The 22,870-nt window shown below is 48.3% G+C and overlaps 1 protein-coding gene across 1 annotated transcript in view; it reads right to left on the reverse strand.

Moving 5' to 3' along the window:
- The window catches only part of LOC307237751 (nuclear receptor coactivator 2-like), a 52,939-nt gene that overhangs the window by 14,694 nt on the left and 15,375 nt on the right, over window positions 1-22,870 (reverse strand). Inside the window, exons 2-9 of the mRNA XM_080010515.1 lie at window positions 17,343-17,459; window positions 16,581-16,753; window positions 8,856-8,959; window positions 6,294-6,471; window positions 5,710-5,898; window positions 2,980-3,084; window positions 2,435-2,575; window positions 2,182-2,329 (exon numbers count right to left, since the gene is read on the reverse strand). Of these exons, the coding sequence (XP_079866641.1) occupies window positions 2,182-2,329; window positions 2,435-2,575; window positions 2,980-3,084; window positions 5,710-5,898; window positions 6,294-6,471; window positions 8,856-8,959; window positions 16,581-16,753; window positions 17,343-17,440 (1,136 nt within the window). The 5' untranslated portion in view covers window positions 17,441-17,459. The remainder of the gene's footprint in view (window positions 1-2,181; window positions 2,330-2,434; window positions 2,576-2,979; window positions 3,085-5,709; window positions 5,899-6,293; window positions 6,472-8,855; window positions 8,960-16,580; window positions 16,754-17,342; window positions 17,460-22,870) is intronic.

Raw genomic sequence — 22,870 nt, forward strand, 5'->3', positions numbered from 1 at the left:
GATGTGTTGAAGCAGCATAAGGATCTGAGCCACTTTGACAAGGAGCACATTGTGATGCTGGACGACTGGGTCAGAGCATCTCCACAAGCACAGCTCTTGTGGCTGTTCCCGCTCTGCAGTGGTTACTAGCTACCAAAAGTGCTCCAAGGAAGGACGACCGGTGAACCGGCGACAGGCTCATGGACGCCCAAGGCTCATTGATGCAGGTGGGGAGTTAGGTCCAGCTCGTCTGGTTGGATCCCACAGAAGAACTACTGTAGCACAAAGTGGTGAAACAGTGAATGTTGCTATGATAGAAAGGTGTAGAACACACAGTGCATGGCAGCTTGCTGTGTATGGGAGCTCACAGTGTCCATGCTGACCCCTGTCCACCACCCAAAACACCTACAATGGACACGTGAGCGTCACAACTGGACCATGGAGCAATGGAAGAAGGTGACCTGATCTGATGAATCATGTTTTCTTCTACATCATGTGGATGGGTGGGGTTAGGGTCCGATCCGATGGAGCATCTGTGGGATGTGCTGGAACAACAAGCCTGATCCATGGGGACCCCACCCCACAACTTGCAGGACTTAAAGGATCTGCTGCTAACGTCTTGGTGCCAGATACCACAGGACACCTTCAGAGTCTGGTGGAGTCCAAGCCTCCACTGGTCACAGCTGTTTTGGGGGCAACAGGGGGAGCTACACAATATTAGTGGTGCAGGCAGCAATGCACAGAGTTTTAGGCACGTATTACAATTTTACCGGTTCTGTGAAAGGCAGCTCAAGTTACAAAAAGCAGCCGTCTGCTTGTTGGCTGTAAATCATGGTTTGTCACATGGCATCACCCTGATGCCATGTGGGGCAACGATGACAAAGTGAAGAAATTAAGACTTTCTGTGGATTATTTAAAGTTTTCCGGGTCCTAGTTTTCCGATGCTTTCCGAGTACATGAAACGCATCATGGACAGACAACGCTCAGCTACTTCCGGTCAAATTTCATCGGTTTTTCACTAATTCCTGCTTTGTATGTGGATCGATATGGAGGAAACTTGAACTAGACATGTGTGTGATGTCCCGGTTCTAACGAGACCTCAACCGTGTCCCTGGGTCCAGCGGTTGTCGTGTTCCAGACACTTTTAGCCCCGAAAAATTCCAAGGAGAAGAATAATAATAAAAATCTGAACAATAACAGAGCTGCGGGATGGACCGCAAATACTACTACTACTAATAATAATAATTATAATAATAATATACAAAAACACATTTACAAACTGTTCATAATTGAAGAACACAAACCCCCTTGTTAAACAGGACTGAAATATTGAGCTGATATAATTGAGAAAGGGAGAACATTTCATAGAAAAGGCCTCCGACTTACTCTGCACGCACAAAGCTGTCATTGTGCAATATAGTGTAGCACTAATCTGAACGTGAAATGTGTGTAAATGAACGCCACACTGACAATGTTTATCCCAGAATGCAGTCGGGAACAGTTGCAGTATTGTTTTCTGTGCACTGTTGGGTTCACAACCCCAGTGGGGAGGGGGTAAACTAAACCCATGGTCCAAACCCTGAATCACCCAGGGTTGAGTTCAGCTCTTCTGGTGGTTACATGAGGGGTGAGGAGGCAATGTGGACCAGGCATTTAAATATAATAAAAAAAATTATTTTGGTCCGAATTATAATGACACACTACGATATTATCTCGATAATTATACAAATCTTGAAATGGAATCAAGAAATATTTAAATGGCTTAAAAATAACAATATACTGCACGACAACATATTTTCTTAAAACTTTTTTGTATGAAATACATTGGACGTAGAATACGTTTTGGCCATTTCGATAGTTCAATATTTCCATTTTAACGAAATAGCGACTTAATCTCTGAGTGAGTGGAAGCGATTGAGAGTAGCTCTCCCTCATGGCCATCGCTGGTTATTGCAATAAAATGGTTATCGCATAGGAAAATTGTTATAGTTAATATCAGCCCCGCCCTACTCAGCACAGGGCTGACTCGTGGCGCTCCAGTTGGGTTTGTCCGCATTCCCATATTGCCCCCAACTACCAACAATGGAGCCCTATAAATCAATAGGAAACCCCAAACAATGTGAGGGGAAGAGAGGAAGACAGGCGCGGGTAGAGAGACAGAAAAGAATAAAGTGTAGAGACCAGACAGACGTTGAGTTCTACCTCTGCAGGATGTGCAGTGACATGTAGAGCTGGGGTTCGTTGGTGGTGGGAGAACGGACCAGTTTGCTCTTGGTGTGGGCAGAGACCATCTTGCCGTCGGCCAGGGAGAAGCGGTACAGCGGGCTGAACGCATGGCCTTGTCTCAGCACTGAGAGAGAGAGAGAGAGAGAGGAGGGCAGAGGGTGGTCGGTTATTAGGGACGGGCGCTGAGGGAATATGTCCGCTGGTGGCCTTCGGAGGGGTCCGGCCGCACCGTCCTGCTGGTGCTTCTTGGCGAAGGACATCTCCCCGTCGTTCTGCAGGTGGAACCTCTGGATGCAGCGCCGCACCAAGTCCTCCCAGCCCGGCTTCATGGACGCCCGGAGCAGACTGGTGTCCAGGGAAGTAATCTTTCCTGGGGGTGGCAGAGGGGCGTAGCGCCAATGTCATTGCGACGCGAAGGAAAACAGATTATTCACACACCTGTGTCGGGAGACAGGTAGGTGGGAGGGGAATTGGAGACTCAAAATATTTATTAGAGAAAGAAGCAACGTTGATAATCCAAAGATCTCCATCTTTACATCTATAGATAAATTTGCCCTTCATGTACAGAACAGGCAAGTCAAATTATATGTAAGCGAAGTGATTACAATCTATTTTAGCTCTGGGTTCCAGATGCCAGTGATGTGTCGCGTCAAAAAAAACTAAGAAAAAAAAAGAAGAAAAAGAAAGCTAGTGTCCCAGCTTAGCGCCGCTGGTGTGTTCGTCCCCCATACGGAGTTTAATCAATCAAACAGCCGAGCTGCCGATCTCTCGCACCTTGGAGGTCTTGCCGGGTGGTGAAGCTCTCGTAGGTTGCCGGTGCCAGGGGCCTCTCTCTGACCGGGACCCTCCGCGCCACGCAGATCAGACACGACTGCAAATCTGTGCATGATGAGAAAACCCTGCTTAGGTGACGCCGTGGGGAACCCGCCGTGACGCCGCTCCGACTCCAGCGCTCCGCTACAGACACTGGCCATGGTGCCCCATCGATCCCGCACTTCTAGTTGAGGTTTCCCACGCCATTTCCCAATCCACCCCGATCCGGTGGTGTCCCATCCAATCCCATTCGGCAGCAGCTCTGAGCCAAGACTTCCCGGTGGCTCCAACGCCGCTCTCGGACGGCTGATTGCACCGAGGGTCACGCGGCACCACCGAGCGCTGGACTGAATCAGGTGAGCAGGAGCAGCATTGGAGCTCCAGGAGGTACGTGAGGACGGGATTGAGAAGCGCCGCATAAGGACATAAACCTTTCGCTTTTTTGCATAATTTTTTACACCGTGGCCGACACTGGGACACCACCTGGATTTTTGGGGATACATGTGTCCTCCAACACCGATATTATAGGGCGGTCCGGCACCGGGCCAATGCCTGAAACCTGTATCGGTGCGCTGCTCGGGTCGAGGTTTGACCCCATTACCTCCAGTTCCTCCACAAACATACACAATGAGAGTCATGAGTTTGTTTATAATATGTCTCAGCGACAATCTTATGGACGTCGACGCCGAGGCTGCCTCGTGTCTTGCCGCCAACCTTCTGCAGTCAGGAGGAGAGGATTCGCTAGAATATCCAGAGCGTCCGTCCGTCCGTCTAAAATTAGACAGATCCCACTCCCTCGCCCAAGGGAACATGGCAACGTGTGTGTGTGTGTGTGTGTGTGCGTGCGTGCGTGCGTGCGTGCGCACGTGTGTGTGTTTGTGCGGATGAGACGTGGAGATGACTAAGTGTTCCACATTCATTAGGAGAGGAGGAGAGCCAATCAGAGGGAGGTCTGGAAGCGCTACAGAGGGAGAAGTGATAAAATAGCGGAGCGGTGAACGGGCGAGAGGGAGAGTCGACGGAGGAGGGCAGAACAAAGGGAAAAACAGACGGAGACAGAGAGCGAAGCGGGTAGATGGAGGGAACAAAGCAAACAAGAACGGAAAGGGATATGCAGGAAAAACCAACGAGAGGAGCCAAAAAGGGCGTAGACTGTTGCTCCCATGGGGTGGAGCCACTAGGCTGCCGGTGGGGTGTTCAACGTCCGATTTGAGAAACTTTTCCACGGCATCGTCCACGACAAATGACCCAGAACGCACGGCAAAATGCGGTGAACACACAATGCTCCCCGCCAGAGCGTGAATATCCCAGGATGCAATGCTTCTATGGCAGGGGAATGTGAAGAAAGGTTTGAAGAGCGTCTGTTTGACGGCTCAGGGTCTCACAAGCCGATTCAATGTCGATACAAAGGGTCACGATTAAAGATATTATCCATGAGATTGCAGATGATATTTGAATGTATTTACATTTTACACATAATGAGAACAGATCCAACAGTTTATCATCTGAAAATTTAACCTGTGTTTTTGTTTGTTGTGTTGTTATCCTCCTTTCATCAAGTTAATAAACGTCTCTCTAAGGTCCCCTGAGACATGTCTGAAGTTTATTGCTGAAGATATCGTTCGGATAATGCATTCGAGCCATTGTGACATGCCTCAAAATCATAGCCTTCCAAAACCAGCTGTTTCTGTGTGTGTGTGTGTGTAGCTTTAAATGTGACCCACCGCAGACTTGAGGTGCTTTTGCCGCCGTTTCACTTTTTATCTTTTCACGTCCTTTTGAAATTGGAGAATCCAATTTCAGAACACGGTGTCACTTGTGCGATTCAATCAAATATTTTTAAAGCTAGCTCTTGTTAACGACGAGGGTGCAGAAAACTGCCTTTCTGAAGTAATCACCCTCAAAGTTTTTGGCGGCGACTTCAGAAACGCGCGACAATGCGGGTTTTGCTGCGGTGGGTCACAAATGTCAGTGAGCACCAGGCCCCTAGTTCTGTCAGCCAATGGGGTTTGAGCTTCACTCCGGACTCCGTGGTATCCAGCCTGTAAACTTTCACCTCATGAGGAAACTAAAACCTGTTTCTGAACCAGCTCGAGGCGAGAGACAATCAATCCGGTTGTTGAATCTTCACTCATATAAGATCTACAAGGCCTCGTTTAAAGGTTTGTTCCCACTTCCGCCGCGGTGTCCGGAGCAGCAGGGAGCTTGGAGCATCGGCGGGAACGGGCGGGGCTTGGGGCTGACTTTGCGTCCATCAATCACAGAAATGTCGTAAAATAAAATAAAATGAATACTTTGTTTGGAGAAACGCAGAGCGGATCGAGCACGGCAGGCTGCGGTACAGGCCTGCCGTGGACCCCCCCCACACGCACACACACACACACACACACACACACACACACACACACACACACACACACACACACACACACACACACAAACTCCTCTTTCTTTTAAAAGATTTGTGCTGGTCAGTGCACCCAACAACAGAGCAGCCAGCGTTTCCGATCGTGCTCCAGCCGCGGGTGGAGTTACTCAGAGGGAGGACGGTTCTAATTCTACTGAAGCCTGGTGTGACTGATCTGAACGGCTGTTGAACGACGTTTTCTGAAACAGACAGCTATCACAACAAACTGACTGGGTTGTCTTATTACAAATATATATATATGGATATACATATATATCATTTACCTTCTCCTTCCTCCTTGATGGACTTGGGCTCAGACACCACGAAGCACTGCATGGTCTCGTACTTCTGCAGCGGCTCCTCCTGCTGGTCGGAGGCCGGCGGGGCGTCTCCCTCCGCGTGGGGGTTCACCAGCATCCGGCAGTTAAAGCTGTGGCTGTTCCGACTGGAGGCGTCACCCCCCCGACGGTTTACTGTAGAGAGGGGGGGGGGGATTTTTAAGGAATGTTTTTTGAAGACACAAATATATATGATAATTATAATAATAAACTCTCAATACAACTTAAAACACTTTATCGCATTTCAAGCCTCTCACTGCGCTATTATTTTTATCACACTCTCTCTAGTTGTGGTGTGATAGGGTGATGGTGTCATTTCAATGGCGATGGTTTTGTTCCAGTGGTTGCCATGGTGCTGGCGGTGCCGTGGCGGTGTGACGACGGTGTTGTTATTGTCATATTGAGGATGTTGTGGCAGCGGTCATATCAGCGAGGCTACTGTGTTGATGGTGCAGTTGCCATGGTGACGGCGCCGTCGCCGACGGCGAGGGTGTGCGGCTGCCCCGGCGCCGGCGCCGTCGGGCTCTCACCAAGGCTCCTGGGCAGCAGGTTCTTGATGAACTGCGTGTGGTCGCCCACGTGCAGCACACTGTAGACGCTGGTGTTCATCAGCACCTCCTGCTGGTAGCGCAGGTACTGACTCACGTTCTCTGACACAAACACTATGTTGCCCTCCATGTTGACCACGAAGAAGAAGCCGTCCAGGGCCTGAGGGGTGGGGGTGGGGGGTGGGGGCGGGGGTCGGGGGTGGGGGTCGGGCGCAGAACAGTATTTCAAGATCAACGTTTTATTTCGAACGTGCAGTGGAAAATGCAACAGCACGGTGTACATGTATTTGGACGTGTTTTGTTGTTGCACTTATTGAGTTAATGACGACTGAGGTGTGATCAAGTCATCTTTACATATGTAACTATTGAGGTGACGTATCGGCCCTCTAAAATAATTTCTGACTTTTTTTTGCGCGGGTGTTGCGGGCAGTATTTAAATCGCTAGTGTGCATATGAAAGGTTCAGTTATTTCTATATTAAGAGGCAAAGGACCCAATCCCATTGCACCATTGCCTCTCCAAGCTAGAAAGGTAAATTCACAGGCGCCGAAATGTTTTTATTTTCACGTCATACATCACATTTTTGTCGAGAGCCTGGTGTCGACGTCCGGCTTAACTCCCAGCTCGTGTCGGCACCGGGCACTACCCACTGAGCTCCAGGGAGAATGGGACCTCAGATGAGCTATTAAAACCTACGCGCGTGTCCGAGCAACTTCATGCAAACGCTGTTTATCCACCGCGGCTCCAGAGTCAAAGAGAGTCAGAGACCAGAGGCTGGACTGAGCTGGTGCCTGTGTGGGGCTTCTAATCTGGCTTTTCAGCCAGGTATTTATATCTGCTCAGGTCCCATGCAAATTCACCGTGCACGCACGCACGCACGCACGCACGCACGCACGCACGCACGCACGCACGCACGCACGCACGCACGCACGCACGCACGCACGCACGCACGCACGCACGCACGCACACACACACACACACACACACACACACACACACACACACACACACACACACACACACACATACACACATACACACACACACACACACACACCTGATTAGGGCATTGACACTAGACATAAGACTTATCTGCTTTGCCGATGGTTTTTATTTAACCTCACTATCAGGAACCAGCAGGACACTGGACTCTGCTGACATTAAATAAGAGTTCATGTCTCGCACACCGACACACTCGATGCACCTTCACAACTGTGTTAAAGTGGCAATCCGTGGGATTATTTTGTCAAATAAATCCTGTATTCGATTGTTTATTTCGCTGGCACTTTTTAAAGAAACAGCCAATAAATGTATTTGCGTGTAAACCGCCTCTAACAGAAAGTGGGTTATGTTCACATGGCACACAAAATCACCTCAATTAAAGGTTCTCGCCCAAATTTCCCCGTGGGGATTGATCAAGTTTTGGGTTATCTTAGGTTGTCTTATGTCGCTGGTTTCCCTAGGGCTTGTTCAACCTAATTAGAATAGAATTATAATGAAAACCCGCGTGTCACATGTTGCCTACATGTTGTGAAACACTTTATAAGCTCCAGACATGTGCTGAAAAGTGCTTCATGCACGTATGAAAAAAGTGTATAGATTTTTTTAATGTTATTATAAATAGTAGGAATAGCAGTAATAATAGTAAAAGTAAGGCTCGGCAATATATAGATATAACATCAACTGCAATATGAGCCTAGATATCATCTGGGATTCTGGTCATCGCAATAAAATGACGATGATATATGTTGGTGATATGTGATATATATGATATGGTGATATAGTTAAATGATGTTTTCAAGGTGCGTTACAGTTTTTTTCTGAACTGCATAGACTGTTCTAGCTTTTCTAATGACCATAATATCCTCATTTCTAATGACTGTTTGTCAGGTTTTTTTTTTTTTGAAAGCATCAATAATTTAAGAATTCCATTTTTGAGTTTTGCCGTTTAAGTATGCTGCTCCCTCTGCTCGGAATCCGTTGCAAAGTTACCTGATACTTGGGGAGCTGGTCCCGCTGGACGCATTTGAAGTCATTCTAAATGACTTGGAGGCTGCAGCACATCTGGCTGTAGATGTTCTAACTGATTCATATTGCGCCGGTTTGATCCCCGATGTTGATGACTAGTGAGGAGTATTTTAGATATTTTATGATTCTGTCATTCATTCTTTATTTTCATTGTAAATTGTAATGTGGTTTTTCCTTATGTTTTCTTATGTTTTTTCTTATGTCTGCAACACTGTTAACCATGGGTGTCCTGTCTTGGCCAGGACACTCTTGTAAAAGAGATTTTTTCATCTCAATGAGATTATTCCTGTTTAAATAAAAAATAAATAAATATAAAATAAAATAACAACCTCCAAAATATCGTCAAATAATCAGTACTGAGATATTAGCCCAAAAATCTAGATTTTATCAATATTGCCCAGCCCTAAGTCCAAGTATCAGTTACCAAAAACAAATCACATCGTGTAAACTGTTAATTTGTCCATCTTCCTGTCTGATTTGTAAAATTTAAGGTATTTTTACACGGATCAATATTTACCTCCAGCATCATGGGTCCCAGTGCGTCCTTATCGATGACGCCGTGTCCCGTGGACGAGACGTCGGCTTTCTGCAGCTCGTCGGAGCTGCTCATCTGAGTTTTCTCTGCAGAGACGATTTCAAATTCACCAACATGATAAACACAAAGATCAGTAAAGTAAAGACATCGAGAGCGACGACAGGATAAAAAATAAATCAACACATTGTAAAAAGCGATTATAGGGCTTTAAAATCACCTGTTAAAAAATACAAAATATTTAATATTTAAAAATGCTCTTAAAAAAAATATTTAATAATACTAAATTTCGGTTTAGGTAGAGAAAACATGTTTCTCAAACACAAGACTATATTTTTGTACTTGTTGGTTATGGTTTTATTTTTATTTCCATTTTCTTTATTTCCTTTTCTTTGATTTCTATTTGAAAAGGGTGATTGATTTATGTTATCCTTGGACCAACAGACTTGGAATTTAAATATACTCACAGAAGGTTTATGATTTAGATTTTAGTTTTTTTCTGATAATGATCGTTTTCTGCCTATTTTGATTACAAATTATATTTTCAAATTTGGCATCAATAGAAAACATGACAATAATTTGAACCGCCGTGTTTTAGTAAAACCATACTTTTATATCAATTGGGTTTTGTATTTTTAAATGACCAGTTGGGGTGCAAGGCTGACAGCTGTGTTTGATGATGGAGAGAGAGAGAGAGAGAGATAGAGGGAGAGAGAGAGGGAGGGAGGGATAGAGAGGGAGAGAGAGAGAGAGAGAGAGAGAGAGAGAGAGAGAGAGAGAGAGAGAGAGGGAGGGAGGGATAGAGAGGGAGAGAGAGAGAGAGAGGGAGACAGAGAAAGAGAGCGAGGGAGAGAGAGAGAGAGAGAGAGAGAGAGAGAGGGAGGGATAGAGAGGGAGAGAGAGAGAGAGAGACAGAGAGAGAGGGAGGGAGGGATAGAGAGGGAGAGAGAGAGAGAGAGGGAGACAGAGAAAGAGAGCGAGGGAGAGAGAGAGAGAGAGAGAGAGAGAGAGAGGGAGGGATAGAGATTTTTTTTGATTTTTAAAGCATCTTTATTTTAACATTTTCTCTAGTTCACAGTTACAGACAATACAACAAACACACTTGGTTCACTAACAGAGTCCTACACGTTAAAAACAGACTGGAAGCACAGGTCGTCCTCCACCAGGGAACAGATGGCGTCGTTAAAACACCACAGCTTGATGAAGACGTCCAGACTCTTCATCAGTCTGTGAAAGTTAAAATCAATCAAGACTCTGGCCCTGACCAACGCTACAAACACTCTTCCTAAAACACTCTCCTTTCCCCTCAGTTTGTTCCTCCTCGTGAGGTAGATGGCCATCTTCGCTTCCCCTACTAGAAAATTAAGCAGTCGCCATTTCTCTGCGTTGGCCCTGTAGTATCTAGCCCCAAAAATAAAACAGTTTCTGGACCACTCCTCCTTAAAGAGCTTAAAACTTTCCTTTAAAAGACTAAAAAGCTCTAAAAGTCTGTCGCACTCTGCAAAACAGTGAAACACGGACTCTGGCAGTTTGCAGAATGGACATTCATTTGCGACCGTGGGATTAAAAACAGAAACAAAGCTGTTGACAGCTATGGCTCCATGTAGGACCCTCCATTGGAGGTCCCCCGTCCTTTTCTTGGAGGGAGCTTTGTAAAAACTCCTCCAACACGGCTCCTCCTGTCCCCCCATCTGGAGCCGTCCCCTCCAGACATTGTCCTGCCGCCCCTCCAGTCCCTTCCTATTTAAAACGACCACACACTCTTTGTAAAAAGCCTTCCCGCTGGCTGTGTGCAGGTCCAGTTCTGCATAACGTGCCCTGTGCAGCAGCTTCCCGGAGGACCCCTCCAGGTTGGGGGTCAGGGTCATCTCCGGGAAGGGATCCTCCGAGTTTGGCTCCTCCGCGCCTTCGCCGTACTCCTTCAGCAGGGCCAGCTCCTCCTCCGTGAGCGTCTCCCTCCACCTCTTGAGCACCAGGTGTACGATCCTGGTGGACCTCACCCCCAGCCGCTCCGCCATGGCCTCGCCGTCCTGCAGGTCGCTCCCCGCCGCCGCCACCACCTGCCTCAGGGTCAGGACCCCCGCCTCCCTCAGGATGCTCCTCAGTCCTGGAGTGGCCCCGTCCTGCACATCCAGCCTGGCTCCTCCGATCACCGGCTCCTCCAGGAGCCAGTGGAGGGAATCTGCGGCCTCCCTTTTCCTGTTCTTAAATAACCCCCATGCTTTAAAAAGCTCCTGATAAAAACGGGGTAAGCCCGACTTGTTTAGAAGACTCGTGTCCATTAAAAACAACGAGCGGTCAAGTCCCATCCTCCCAGTCCTCTTTAAGACCAAGCCCGCCACGTCCTTCCAAACGTTAAAGTACCCCGTTAACAACTTCTGCACAAACTGTAACCTAAAAGTTGCCACTCTGCTTTTGATGTCCACCACACCGTGCCCCCCTTCCTCTTTAGGCAGAAAGACCCTTTCCTTCCTGACCCAGTGGAAATTCCGCCCCCAAAAGAAGTCTATCAGCTCGGCCTGTATCTTCCTAACTAGCAGGTCTGGTGGTTGGACACACGCCACTCTGTGCCACAGCTGTGAGGCCACCAGGTTGTTAATAATGAGCGTCCTGCCCCTATAGGACAGCTGTGGCAGTGCCCACCTCCATTTTCTTAGCTTGCCCTGTATCTTTCCTAGCAGTCCTTCCCAATTCTTCCCCACCACACTTTCGCTCCCTAAAAACACTCCCAGATACTTAAACCCATCCCTTCGCCACCGTAAGCCTCCTGGCAGTTTTAAAAGTCCCCCCCTCCATCCGCCCACAGCCAGCGCTTCGCTTTTGCCCCAGTTGACTTTCGCTGCTGATAGCAGCCCAAAGTCCCTGACGATCCCCTCCAGTTTGCTGATTTCGTCCTGTTTCTTTATTAAGACAATGACGTCGTCCGCATAGGCTGATAGAATGTGGCTTCTCTCGAGACCGTTTAGAAACACACCCTCGATGTTCGTCCTTAATTGACACAGCAATGGTTCTATGGCCAGAGAGTACAACATCCCTGAGAGGGGGCAGCCCTGTCTCACCCCTCTACGCACTTTAAAAGGGCCGCTCAGCCCTCCATTAATCTTCAGTATACTCTCGATGTCCTGGTACAAAACCTGGATCATGGCTATCAGACCAGGGCTGAGGCCAAAAGCCTCCAGAGTTTTCCAGAGGTAGGGGTGCTCAACCCGGTCAAACGCCTTTTCCTGGTCTAGCGAAATGAGCCCAGTTTCAATGCCCAGAGAACTAGAGACGTCCAAAATATCCCGAATTAGGGACACATTGTCCAGAATGGACCTACCAGGCACACAGTAAGTTTGGTCCTGATGGACGACCAGGTCCATCACCTCCCTCAGCCTGTTGGCCAGTGCCCTCGACAGGATTTTATAGTCCGTGCACAGAAGGGACACAGGACGCCAGTTCTTGATCTCCTGCAGGTCTCCTTTCTTGGGTAGGAGAGTGATGACTGCCCTCCTGCAGCTGACTGGCAATAACTTATCTTTAAAAACTTCATTAAAAACCATTAAAAGGTCCTCCCGTAACTCCTCCCAGAACTCTTTGTAAAACTCCGCAGGAATCCCGTCGATGCCAGGGGCCTTACCCCCCTTCATGCTCTGCAGGGCCGTGGAAAGATCCTGCAGGGTCAGAGGTTCCCCCAGCACCGCACTGACATCTTCCGGGACCCTGGGCAAATTCCCACAAAAGGAGTAAAACAGTTCTTTTTGCTCCTCGTACTCACTTCTGTACAGCTCTGTATAAAAGTCCACGGCTCTCGTCCGGATCTCCTCCGGCCTCCTGAGCTCCTGTCCCGTGTCTGATCTCAGGGCGTGGATAAACCTGCTCTGCCCGTTGCTCTTCTCCAGGCTAAAAAAGAAACTAGATGGTGCGTCCATCAGTGCTGCGCTCTGGAAGCGAGAGCGGACCAGCGCCCCCTGCGCCTTGGTGCTTAGTAGGTCTGCAAGAGCAGCTCTTTTAGACTTGAGGTCCTTAATGTGATCTCGATTCCCAGTGGGTTCCACTACACCCTGTAACTCCACAATGTCAGTCTCCAGATCCCTCATAGATCTGGTGATGTCCCGTGTGACATTGAGAGTATACTGCCGACAGAGCTGCTCTATCTCCCTCTTCCCATAGTCCCACCACAGTCTTAAGGAAATAAAATCCTGCTTTCTGTCTCTAAAACCTTCCCAAAAAAACCTAAAAGCATCTTTAAAGTTGGAGTCACATAGTAGGGTGGTGTTAAAATGCCAATATGCGCTTTTGGGCTTTACATTGGCGATAAGAACACGGCAAACAACCAGGGAGTGATCGGTAAAACCAACAGGCACCATTCTACATTCCTTAAAAATGTTAAAATGGTGCTTAAAACAGTAAAACCGGTCTAGTCTGGCCAACGATAAAGAGGTGCCTCTGCAGTGCACCCAGGTGTACTGTCTTTCATCCCCGTTGGTTCTCCTCCACACGTCCGTTAGCTCGTTCTCGCTTGAGAGCAGCCTCATCGCGTTCTGCGATGCTCTGTGCGGCTCACAGTGGTTCCTGTCTAACAGGTCGTTCTCGGTGCAGTTAAAGTCACCTCCTAGAAACAAAAACTCCCCAGTACGAGTTTTGCTTAAAACTCCATTTAAAACTTGCAAAAAAGTGACTCTGTGTGGTCCTGTGGTGGGAGCGTACACATTTATAAAGACAAACTTATGATGCTCAAATGCTGCCCTCACCACCATCAGTCTGCCCTCCACCACCTCCTCCACCTCAAAGGATGCTGGGGCAAAGCTCTTAGAAAAGAGAAGAGCCACCCCACCGCTGGTGGTGCTCTTGTGGCTTAGCACCACCTCCCCCCCCCACTCCCTCTTCCAGTCAGCCTCATTGCCAGAGTCACTGTGGGTCTCCTGCACCAACAGCACATCCAGCCTCTTCTGCTCCATCAGCTCGTACAGCAGAGACCTCTTAGCTGCGTCTCTGGCCCCATTCGCGTTCAGCGTGCTGATGTTAAAGTCACTCATTGCAACGGAAAAGGGAAACAGCCCGAACAGCAGCGCCCACCTCCACCCCCTCCCCATCCTCTCCGTTGTTCAGCTCCTTCCTGATCTTCTGCACTATTTTCTTTAACCTGTACACCTCCTGGTCCGTGAACCCTCCTCTCCCCTTACTCCTCATCTGTTGCTGGGCCGCGTTCGCCAGCAACTCCTTGTCTGAGAAAAAGTCCTCCACCTTAATCCCTTTCACATTCTTCGTCCTGTGCAGAAACGCTTTTATTTTGCCCACACTGTAGCTTTTTTTGCCCTTTTTCTTCTTTACACCGAGAAAGACCTGCCCCTCACTGTCTGCAGCAGAGTCCTCCTCCATCCAGGACTCTGACTCCGAGCCTCCCTGCTCCACCTCCTGACTTGCCTTCCCCTGGCTTGCTGTCCCTCTCTTCGCCTGAGAGTCTCCTGCCATTTTGTTGGACTTTCTTTTGAGCCGGGGGACTCTCAACCGATCGTCCTCATCCCCCATCTCAAAGTCACTTCCTTCCAGTGCCTCCTCCTCCCTAGCTACGTCACCTGCACTCCTTTGACTTTGTTCCGTAGCTTCCTTTCCCTCACCAGTCCCCTCCTGTCCCCCCGCACCCACCTGCCTGTCTTCCGGACCCTCCTCCTTCCCCTCCTGTCCTCCCGCCCTTACCTGCCTTCTTTCCAGACCCTCGCCTGCCTCCCCCCGTGTCTCCACGCTCACCTGGCTGCGCTGTCTACCTCCACCCGTTCCCTCCTGCGGCTCCACATTCCCCTCCCCCCCCTCCTTTTTTTTCCCCTGCCCCTCGCCTGCCCCCTCCTGTGCCCCCACCTTCACCTGTTTCTTCTCCTTTCCTTTCCGCCCTCCACCTGTCTCCCCCTGTGCCCCCACCTCCACCTGTCTTTCCCCTGCCTCCATTTGGCCCTCACCTGCCTCTCCCTGTGCCCCCACCTTCACCTGCTTTTCCCCTCCTTCCTTCTGGCCCTCCCCCGCCTCCTCCTGTGCCCCCTTCTTTGCCTGTTTTCCCCCCTCCTGACCCCCCCCTGCTCCCTCCTGTGCCCCCACCTTCGCCTGCTTTTCCCCTTTCTGACCCTCACCTGCCCCCTCCTGTGCTCCCTCCTTGTCCTGTCCACCCTTCTGCGCCTCACCTGTCTCGCCGTCTGCCTTCTTGCCTGGACATGCCCTGACCTGGTGTCCCTCCCCACCGCACCCAAAGCACTTGGTGGTGTCAGTGTTGACAAACACCACGTAGTCAAACTCATCCGCCCTGATTTTAAAAGCTACGTTTAGCTCCGCATCCCTGTTGTTCAACACCATCAGGACGTGCCTCCTGTGCGACACCACATGCTTGAGCAGCGGCGACTTGCACCCCGACGGGACTTTTTTAACTGGCGACACCACCTTCCCGTGCCTCGCCAGTTCCTTAGTGAGGGTCTCATCCTTAATAAACGGCGGAACATTCGCCAAATTCACCCTCCTCGCCGGTGTGGAGAGAGGCAGGACGGGAACAAACATTTTGTTCACCGTAACGCCGCTCGCCACCACCGCGTTCACCTTGTCTACGCCATCCAGGAAAATGACCACCGCGCTGTTCATCCGCGCTGCGGACACAACGCTGCTGTAGCCGACAGCCTTCCCCACCGCCAGGCTGCAGTCCTCCACCGAGACCGAGGAAGCCACGGGCAACTTAATGCCGTGCTTCCTCGTTAGCTTGGTGAGGTCCGACATGGCCGCGGACCCGCACCACCACCACCACCACTACCACCACCACCCCCCACCCGCTGTGCGCACACCCTACAACCAACAAAAAGCTAAACCCGTCACCAACAAATAATTATAAACATGCAATTGATAGAAAAAGTTAGAGAGAAAACCACTCACTCTACCAAACGCTCACACGCTCCGCTCGCTCACGCCTCCAATCACTCAGAGAGAGAGAGAGAGAGAGAGAGAGACAGAGAGAGAGAGACAGAGAGAGAGGGATAGAGGGAGGGAGGGAGAGAGAGACAGAGAGAGAGAGACAGAGAGAGAGGGATAGAGGGAGGGAGGGAGAGAGAAATGATTCCTCTTCTCCGCTTGTTCTTTCCCTTTTTCTTTAATTTATTGTCCCAGTATTTAAACCGGTTTGGCATTACTGCATTATGGTAAAGAGTGATGCCAATAGCCTTATTGAGTTCAATTGATTCGAGTTGAGAGGGGCAAACAAATGGAGCGAAAAAGAGAAAGAGCGAGACAAAGGCAGATAGAGAGAGAGAGGGAGAGCGAGAGAGCGAGAGAGTCAGCCAGCTTGAGCGCATCTGTGTCCCCCACCACATAATTGCATCATATTGCTGTCCGTTGCATAACGCTGTGTCCTCCTCGTCGCTCACATATCATCATCATCATCATGATCATTAAAGTCAAGTATACGTTTAATAAAGTACTAAGATGATCAACTCGATACTGTCTTTCCAAAGGCCCCCTCCTTCTGGCAGGGCCCCACACTAACTTCTAGAAGCGGTTGCCAGGCTGACCAAATGGTTGCCAAATCTTTTCAGCGAGATCAATAGGTGAATCAATAGATGGAGTTCTAAACAGACGGCGGGGTATGGCGTGCAGGTGTACTACGAGGCCAAACCGAGGCCGTTTAACAAATCGAGTTGCCCGGGGCAACTGGGCAACCGTCATTGTCCAGGGACGGGAGGGGACGGGACGCGTCCTCACCCTGCTCCTTGATCTGCCGGATCTGCCGCACCGTCTCCTTCAGGATGGCACATTTGTCCGGCTTGACGTTCAGGTCGTCCATGTCGTTGATGTTGGCGAAGATGAGCTCGGCCAGCTCCTCGATGTAGCGGTTCTCCTGCTCCCTGTTCCTCCTCTCCATGCTCCTCTTGGGGCTGGAGAGGAGGAAACGAGGAAAGGAAAGGAAGGAAGGGAGGTGAGATCAGAAACAAAGAGGAGACGAACAACAGGAGACGAGAGGGTGAGAAGAGTAGGAGGAGAGGAGACAAAACAACAGATTAAAATGTACATAAGACAGCCGAGGTTCTACTGGACAGTTGAGGTTCTAGTTTATGTTCTACTAGACAGTTGAGGTTCTAGTTGAGGTTCTACAGGACAGTCGAGGTTCTACTGGACAGCTGAGGTTCTACAGGACAGTTGAGGTTCTACTGGACATTTGAGGTTCTAGTTGAGGTTCTACAGGACAGTTGAGGTTCTACTGGACAGTTGATGTTCTACTGGGCAGTTGAGGTTCTACTTGAGGTTCTACAGGACAGTTGAGGTTCTAGTTGAGGTTCAAGAGGACAGCTGAGGTTCTACTGGACAGTTGATGTTCTACTGGGCAGTTGAGGTTCTATTTGAGGTTCTACAGGACAGTTGATGATCTAGTTGAGGTTCTACAGGACAGTTGAGGTTCTACAGGACAGTTGAGGTTCTACTGGACAGTTGAGGTTCTACTGGACAGCTGAGCTTGTCGTTCCTCACCTGGGTCCCAGCAGGTCGCTCGGACAGTCCTTCCTCTTCAGAGACTCCCCTCCTCCCCCCCTGGGAGGCTCTGCAGTGTTCTCCTCCACACTACTCATCCTCAGCTGGTATCAGCACCTGGAGGGAGGAAGGCTCAGTGCTCAGTTCTGTCACTGGGGTTTACAGATGACCCAGTTGTAATATATCTCTTCAAAATCACCAAAACCAGCCTGGTCAGTTCTGTCTCCTCTGGACTGTCTAGACGGAGCTCACCTGGCTTTCAAGGACCTCACATGCGTAGGTGGGATCTCCAGGTTAACAAAGTGAAAGTGCTGCCCAGTATTTCGAGTCAACGACATGGACCTGCTCTATACCTGAAATCCTCCAACGCTACTCCCAGTAACTGTCAGAGCCTCTAGACAAACCGATCTGAGAAGTGTTGTGGGATCCTTGTAAGTGAGCACCGTCCGAGGAGAGTACGTGCCCCAACCGTGGCGGCGAAAAATGCCGGTTCATCATGCTTTTGGCAAGATCAAACAAGGCCATGAGTTAAATGTTAAATCTCTGAATAACCATGATAACACGATTAACAACAAGGAGCTTAGACAAGTAGGTAAGAGATAGAGAGAGAGTGGTGCATGATGGGAACCTGCACTACTCCAGGGGTGTCACCGTTCAGTTTGGATGGGGACAAATAATCACTGTGGTAGATTCTTTCTTTATCGCTTCGGCATTAAACGTGGCTCATTTAACGTCAGCCATCGGAGCATCTTCATCCATCTCAATCTCACTACCGCCCATTTTCCTGCTGCCATCATGGAACTGTGGGCGCTGTGTGCACGTGGGTGGGTGCTGCACATCAGGGTGCTGGATGCGTGAAGGGCGTCGTCAACCTGTGGTTTTGGTTTCTATATCTATGGTGTCGGTGTCAAAAGCAATCAAGTTCATTTTTCCGGCTCTTTATACCGCGAAACTTCCTGATAAGTCATTCCACCCCTACCCCCTCTGGGTACCAGATTCATGCTGATCCACCTGGGGCGGGGAGAGCGGTCTAGAAGGTGAGGCCATGCAGGACGCGGGTCTCCCTTTAAAGCTCTCAGAACAAGGCCAACTGTAATGTTTTCCATGTAGGTTAACAGGACCACACAGTCACTTCTGTTTAAAGATCAAATATTTCTTTTTTTTTTTCCCCATCCCAACGCTGCGGTGAGAATGGCTGCTTTCCATTGTGGTTTTGTCTCCTTGTACAACTTAACCGTGCTCATCCCCGATACTTTCAACATCTCTAAAATTGGCCTTTGGTGGCTTTAAAATGCGCCAATGCACGTCAGTTATGTGGCAACATATAACGTGAAGCCACCTGGCTTTTTCCAAAGCCAATCTCTGAGCCACACAGGGAGTTGAAGCCTAACCCTGGCAGTGTTAGTGCCATGCTCAACCAGTGGAGCCTCACAGGACCACGGTGGTCTAAATACAGTGCACAGAATGCCAGGGACGTGCACGGTGTGAACCTGCGTAAACAAACAGAAAAGAAGGCAAAAGAAGGCTGCGACAGAGAAGCTAGCACTGGAGCAAACCATGTCAAACCTCCTCTGCAGCAGTCACAACACACATGTAACAGAAGTACATACATGGACATATACATATATGTACATATACATGCATGGACATATACATACATGGACATATACAGGCATGGACATATACATGCATGGAAATATACCTGCATGGACATATACATACATGGACATGTACATATACATGCATGTACATATACATGCATGGACATTTACATGCATGGACATATACATACATGGACATATACATGCATGGACATATACATGCATGGACATATACATACATGGACATAAACATACAAGGACATATACATACTGTACATGGACATATACATGCATGGACATATACTGTGCATACATGAACATATACATACATGACATATACATGCATTTATATATACTGTATATGTGCATGTACATATACATGCATGTACATATACATGCATGGACATTTACATGCATGGACATATACATACATGGACATATACATGCATGGACATATACATGCATGGACATATACATACATGGACATATACATGCATGGACATATACATGCATGGACATATACATACATGGACATATACATACAAGGACATATACATACTGTACATGGACATATACATGCATGGACATATACTGTGCATACATGAACATATACATACATGACATATACATGCATTTATATATACTGTATATGTGCATGTACATATACATGCATGGACATATACATACATGGACATATATTGTACATGCATGGACATATACATACACGGATATATACCGTACATGCATGAAAATCTCCATGCATGTATATGTCCATGCATGACATATACATACATGGACATATACATGCATGACATATACATGCATGTACATATACATGCATGTACATATACATGCATGTACATATACATGCATGGAGATTTTCATGCATGAGATCTACATACATGGACATATACAGTACATACATGTACATATACAAACTGTACATGGAGAGCCAATACAGTGGCATAATAGGTTCTCCATTATTTGTGTCACTATTCAGCATGTAACTATTTTCTATTTCACTTTTTAGTATTTGACTTACTTGTTAAGTAAAATAGTTACTTTCACTTTACTTACTTTTCACCATAATTGCTGCTTTTCATTGGTCGCAAGTAAATTCTAATGTTGTGTTTTCATAAAAATATAAAATATAATTTAGAATATATTTGAATCAGAGAAAAAGGAAAACATATTTTAATTTGAACAATTTATAAATACAGACCAGCACTGTGGTGACTAGCGGACTGAGTGAGTGAGTGAGTGAGTGAGTGAGTGAGTGAGTGAGTGAGTGAGTGAGTGAGTGAGTGAGTGAGAGAGCGAGTGAGTGAGTGAGTGAGCGAGTGAGTGAGTGAGTGAGAGTGAGACAGTGAGTGAGTGAGAGAGCGTGAGAGAGTGAGCTGGCGAACTGGCTGGAGGCCTCTTTAGACCTGCAACAGGCTAACACATGGCCTGACTGTTACATAACAGTCTGTCAGCATGCTGCGGCCGAAGAGGAGGATAGAGGGAGAGAGCAGGGAGAGAAAAGGGCGAAGGGGAAGGGAGAGAGAGGGGGAAGGGAGAGAGAGGGGGAGGGAAGGACAGAACAGGATAAATGCAGGAGGGAGGGATAATTTGTACAGGTATTGTATACGCAATGGGAGTGAGAGAGGGAAGGAAAGAAGAGAATGAAGGACAGAAACCAAGAGGAGGGAAGGAGTGAGGGATGACGGGAGGGCATCTGTTGCTTTACATGAATAATGAAGAGGCCATTTCTGCAGAGACCCAGTTAGAGAGAAAGAGAGAGAGAGAGGGAGGAGAGGAGGAGAGAGAAGGAGAGGAGAAGAGAGGAGGAGAGAGAAGGAGAGGAGAGAGGAGGAGAGAGAAGGAGCGGAGGAGAGAGAAGGAAAGGAGAAGATAGGAGGAGAGAGAAGGAGCGGAGGAGAGAGAAGGAGAGGAGAAGAGAGGAGGAGAGAGAAGGAGAGGAGAAGAGAGGAGGAGAGAGAAGGAGAGGAGAGGAGGAGAGGAGAAGAGGAGGAGAGAGGAGGAGAGAGAAGGAGCGGAGGAGAGAGAAGGAGACGAGAAGATAGGAGGAGAGAGAAGGAGAGGAGGAGAGAGAAGGAGCGGAGGAGAGAGAAGGAGAGGAGAAGAGAGGAGGAGAGAGAAGGAGAGGAGGAGAGAGAAGGAGAGGAGAAGAGAGGAGGAGAGAGAAGGAGAGGAGGAGAGAGAAGGAGAGGAGGAGAGAGAAGGAGAGAGAAGGAGAGGAGGAGAGGAGAAGAGGAAAGGAAAGGAGTTGACAGACAGACAAAGACACTGATGGACAGAGCGACATAGACAAACAGACAGATAGGTATAGACAGACAGTGACACAGACAGACAGAAAGATATAGACAGACAGACAGACAGAGACACAGACAGACACAGATATACTGTAGACAGACAGACAGAAAGACAGTCTAATCACAGAGGAGGTTAACTTGAAAATCGTTGTTGTAAGTGCAAAGCCTTCTGGGTAAACACCACACTGTAGCATTTTAGGTAAGCGTTTGTCGTCCTGCTTGGACACATTTGGACGTGGTGTTGTTTGACCAGGACAGGGAAGACTGAGCGTGTTGACAAATCACAGCCGATGGACCAGGGTCCACCTCCAAATACCTGGACGGTGAGGATTTCACTGTCGGTTCTTTCACAACATGTTTATACGCAATAAATATTTGAGAAACCATGGGTGGGTGGGTACTGTGGGTAACATGACATCATCGCTCGCATCTCCGGTCTCACAATATCAATGTCATAACCCTATTGGAATGGGAATGACTTTATTTGGCCAGGCTCCGCCCGGCTCCGCCCCGCCGGCGGCGCCGAAGGGCGGCTGCAGGAGGTTTTCCACAAATGAGGACTCCGTTTCCAAAATCTTTGCTGAGGTTTATCTCAGTAGAAGAAAGTTTTTAATTTGTGTTAAGTACCAACCAAATTCTGCACAATAAAACATCAGCGTCATGAGAAGCATCAGAGCGCGATCGTTACTCGCGTCATACCTTCTTATCACTGTTTGTTTCAATTGCATGAATTTAAAATGTAAAGGCGACTTTCCCTAAACACACAATATCACTGAAGAGACAATAAACACTAATACGGCCCCGCCCCAGGTAAAACTGGAGGTGAGAACGAGAACAACCGGGCCATGCTCAGCAGTCGGGGGGAACAATCAGCCGACTGTTTTTTCATTTTTAGTTCATCGTGTTGACGGGCTACGACTTCCAAAAGGCCCTGATGATTATTTGGGAAGGGGAAGCCAGAGAGACAATAAGATCTCTGCGGAAATCGGACACGCCCCTATTTGCTGCGAAAGGGCCCTTCTCCTCACCTGCGCAATCAAAGCTTAAATTGGGGAGAGAAGAGAGGCTGAATTTGACGTGGTAAAATTAATGGGTAAATATTGGGTTAAAAACGCTTGTTTGTTCCACACGTAAAAAAAAACAACCCAAAAAACCCGTATGGCAACGCACAAAAACACACCAACACAAGAGAAATTAATTGAAAAAGGGGCTGCAACCCGAAACCAAAGCCCGCGTCCAGATCGGCCCGTTACTAACGAAATCAAGAGGAGCTGAGATCTTCGCGAGCAAAAAACCACTTAAAAAACAATTTGAGCCGTCGCAGAGGACCGGGGGCCGCGGGGGCCAGGCGGCCATTAAGAAATTAGAGCAAAGTCTGCTGATGTGGCTCCGTCCCCCCAGAAAAAAACAAAAACCACGCCGTCTCTTTGTTGTCGTGCTGCGGGGTCAGGGCGTCTGGGACTCGGACAAAACATTTCAGCTTGGGGTAAGGGGGGCGTCGAGGAAATAATCTATAATATGGGGTTTACGGATTAAAATCATAAATTACGGGGAGAAAAAAAGTAGATTTTTTTGAGAATAAACTCAGAATGGGATACCTTCGTGTCAGCAC

This window comes from Zeus faber (genome assembly GCF_960531495.2).
Source record: "Zeus faber genome assembly, chromosome: 12".
In the NCBI taxonomy this organism is placed as follows: domain Eukaryota; kingdom Metazoa; phylum Chordata; class Actinopteri; order Zeiformes; family Zeidae; genus Zeus; species Zeus faber.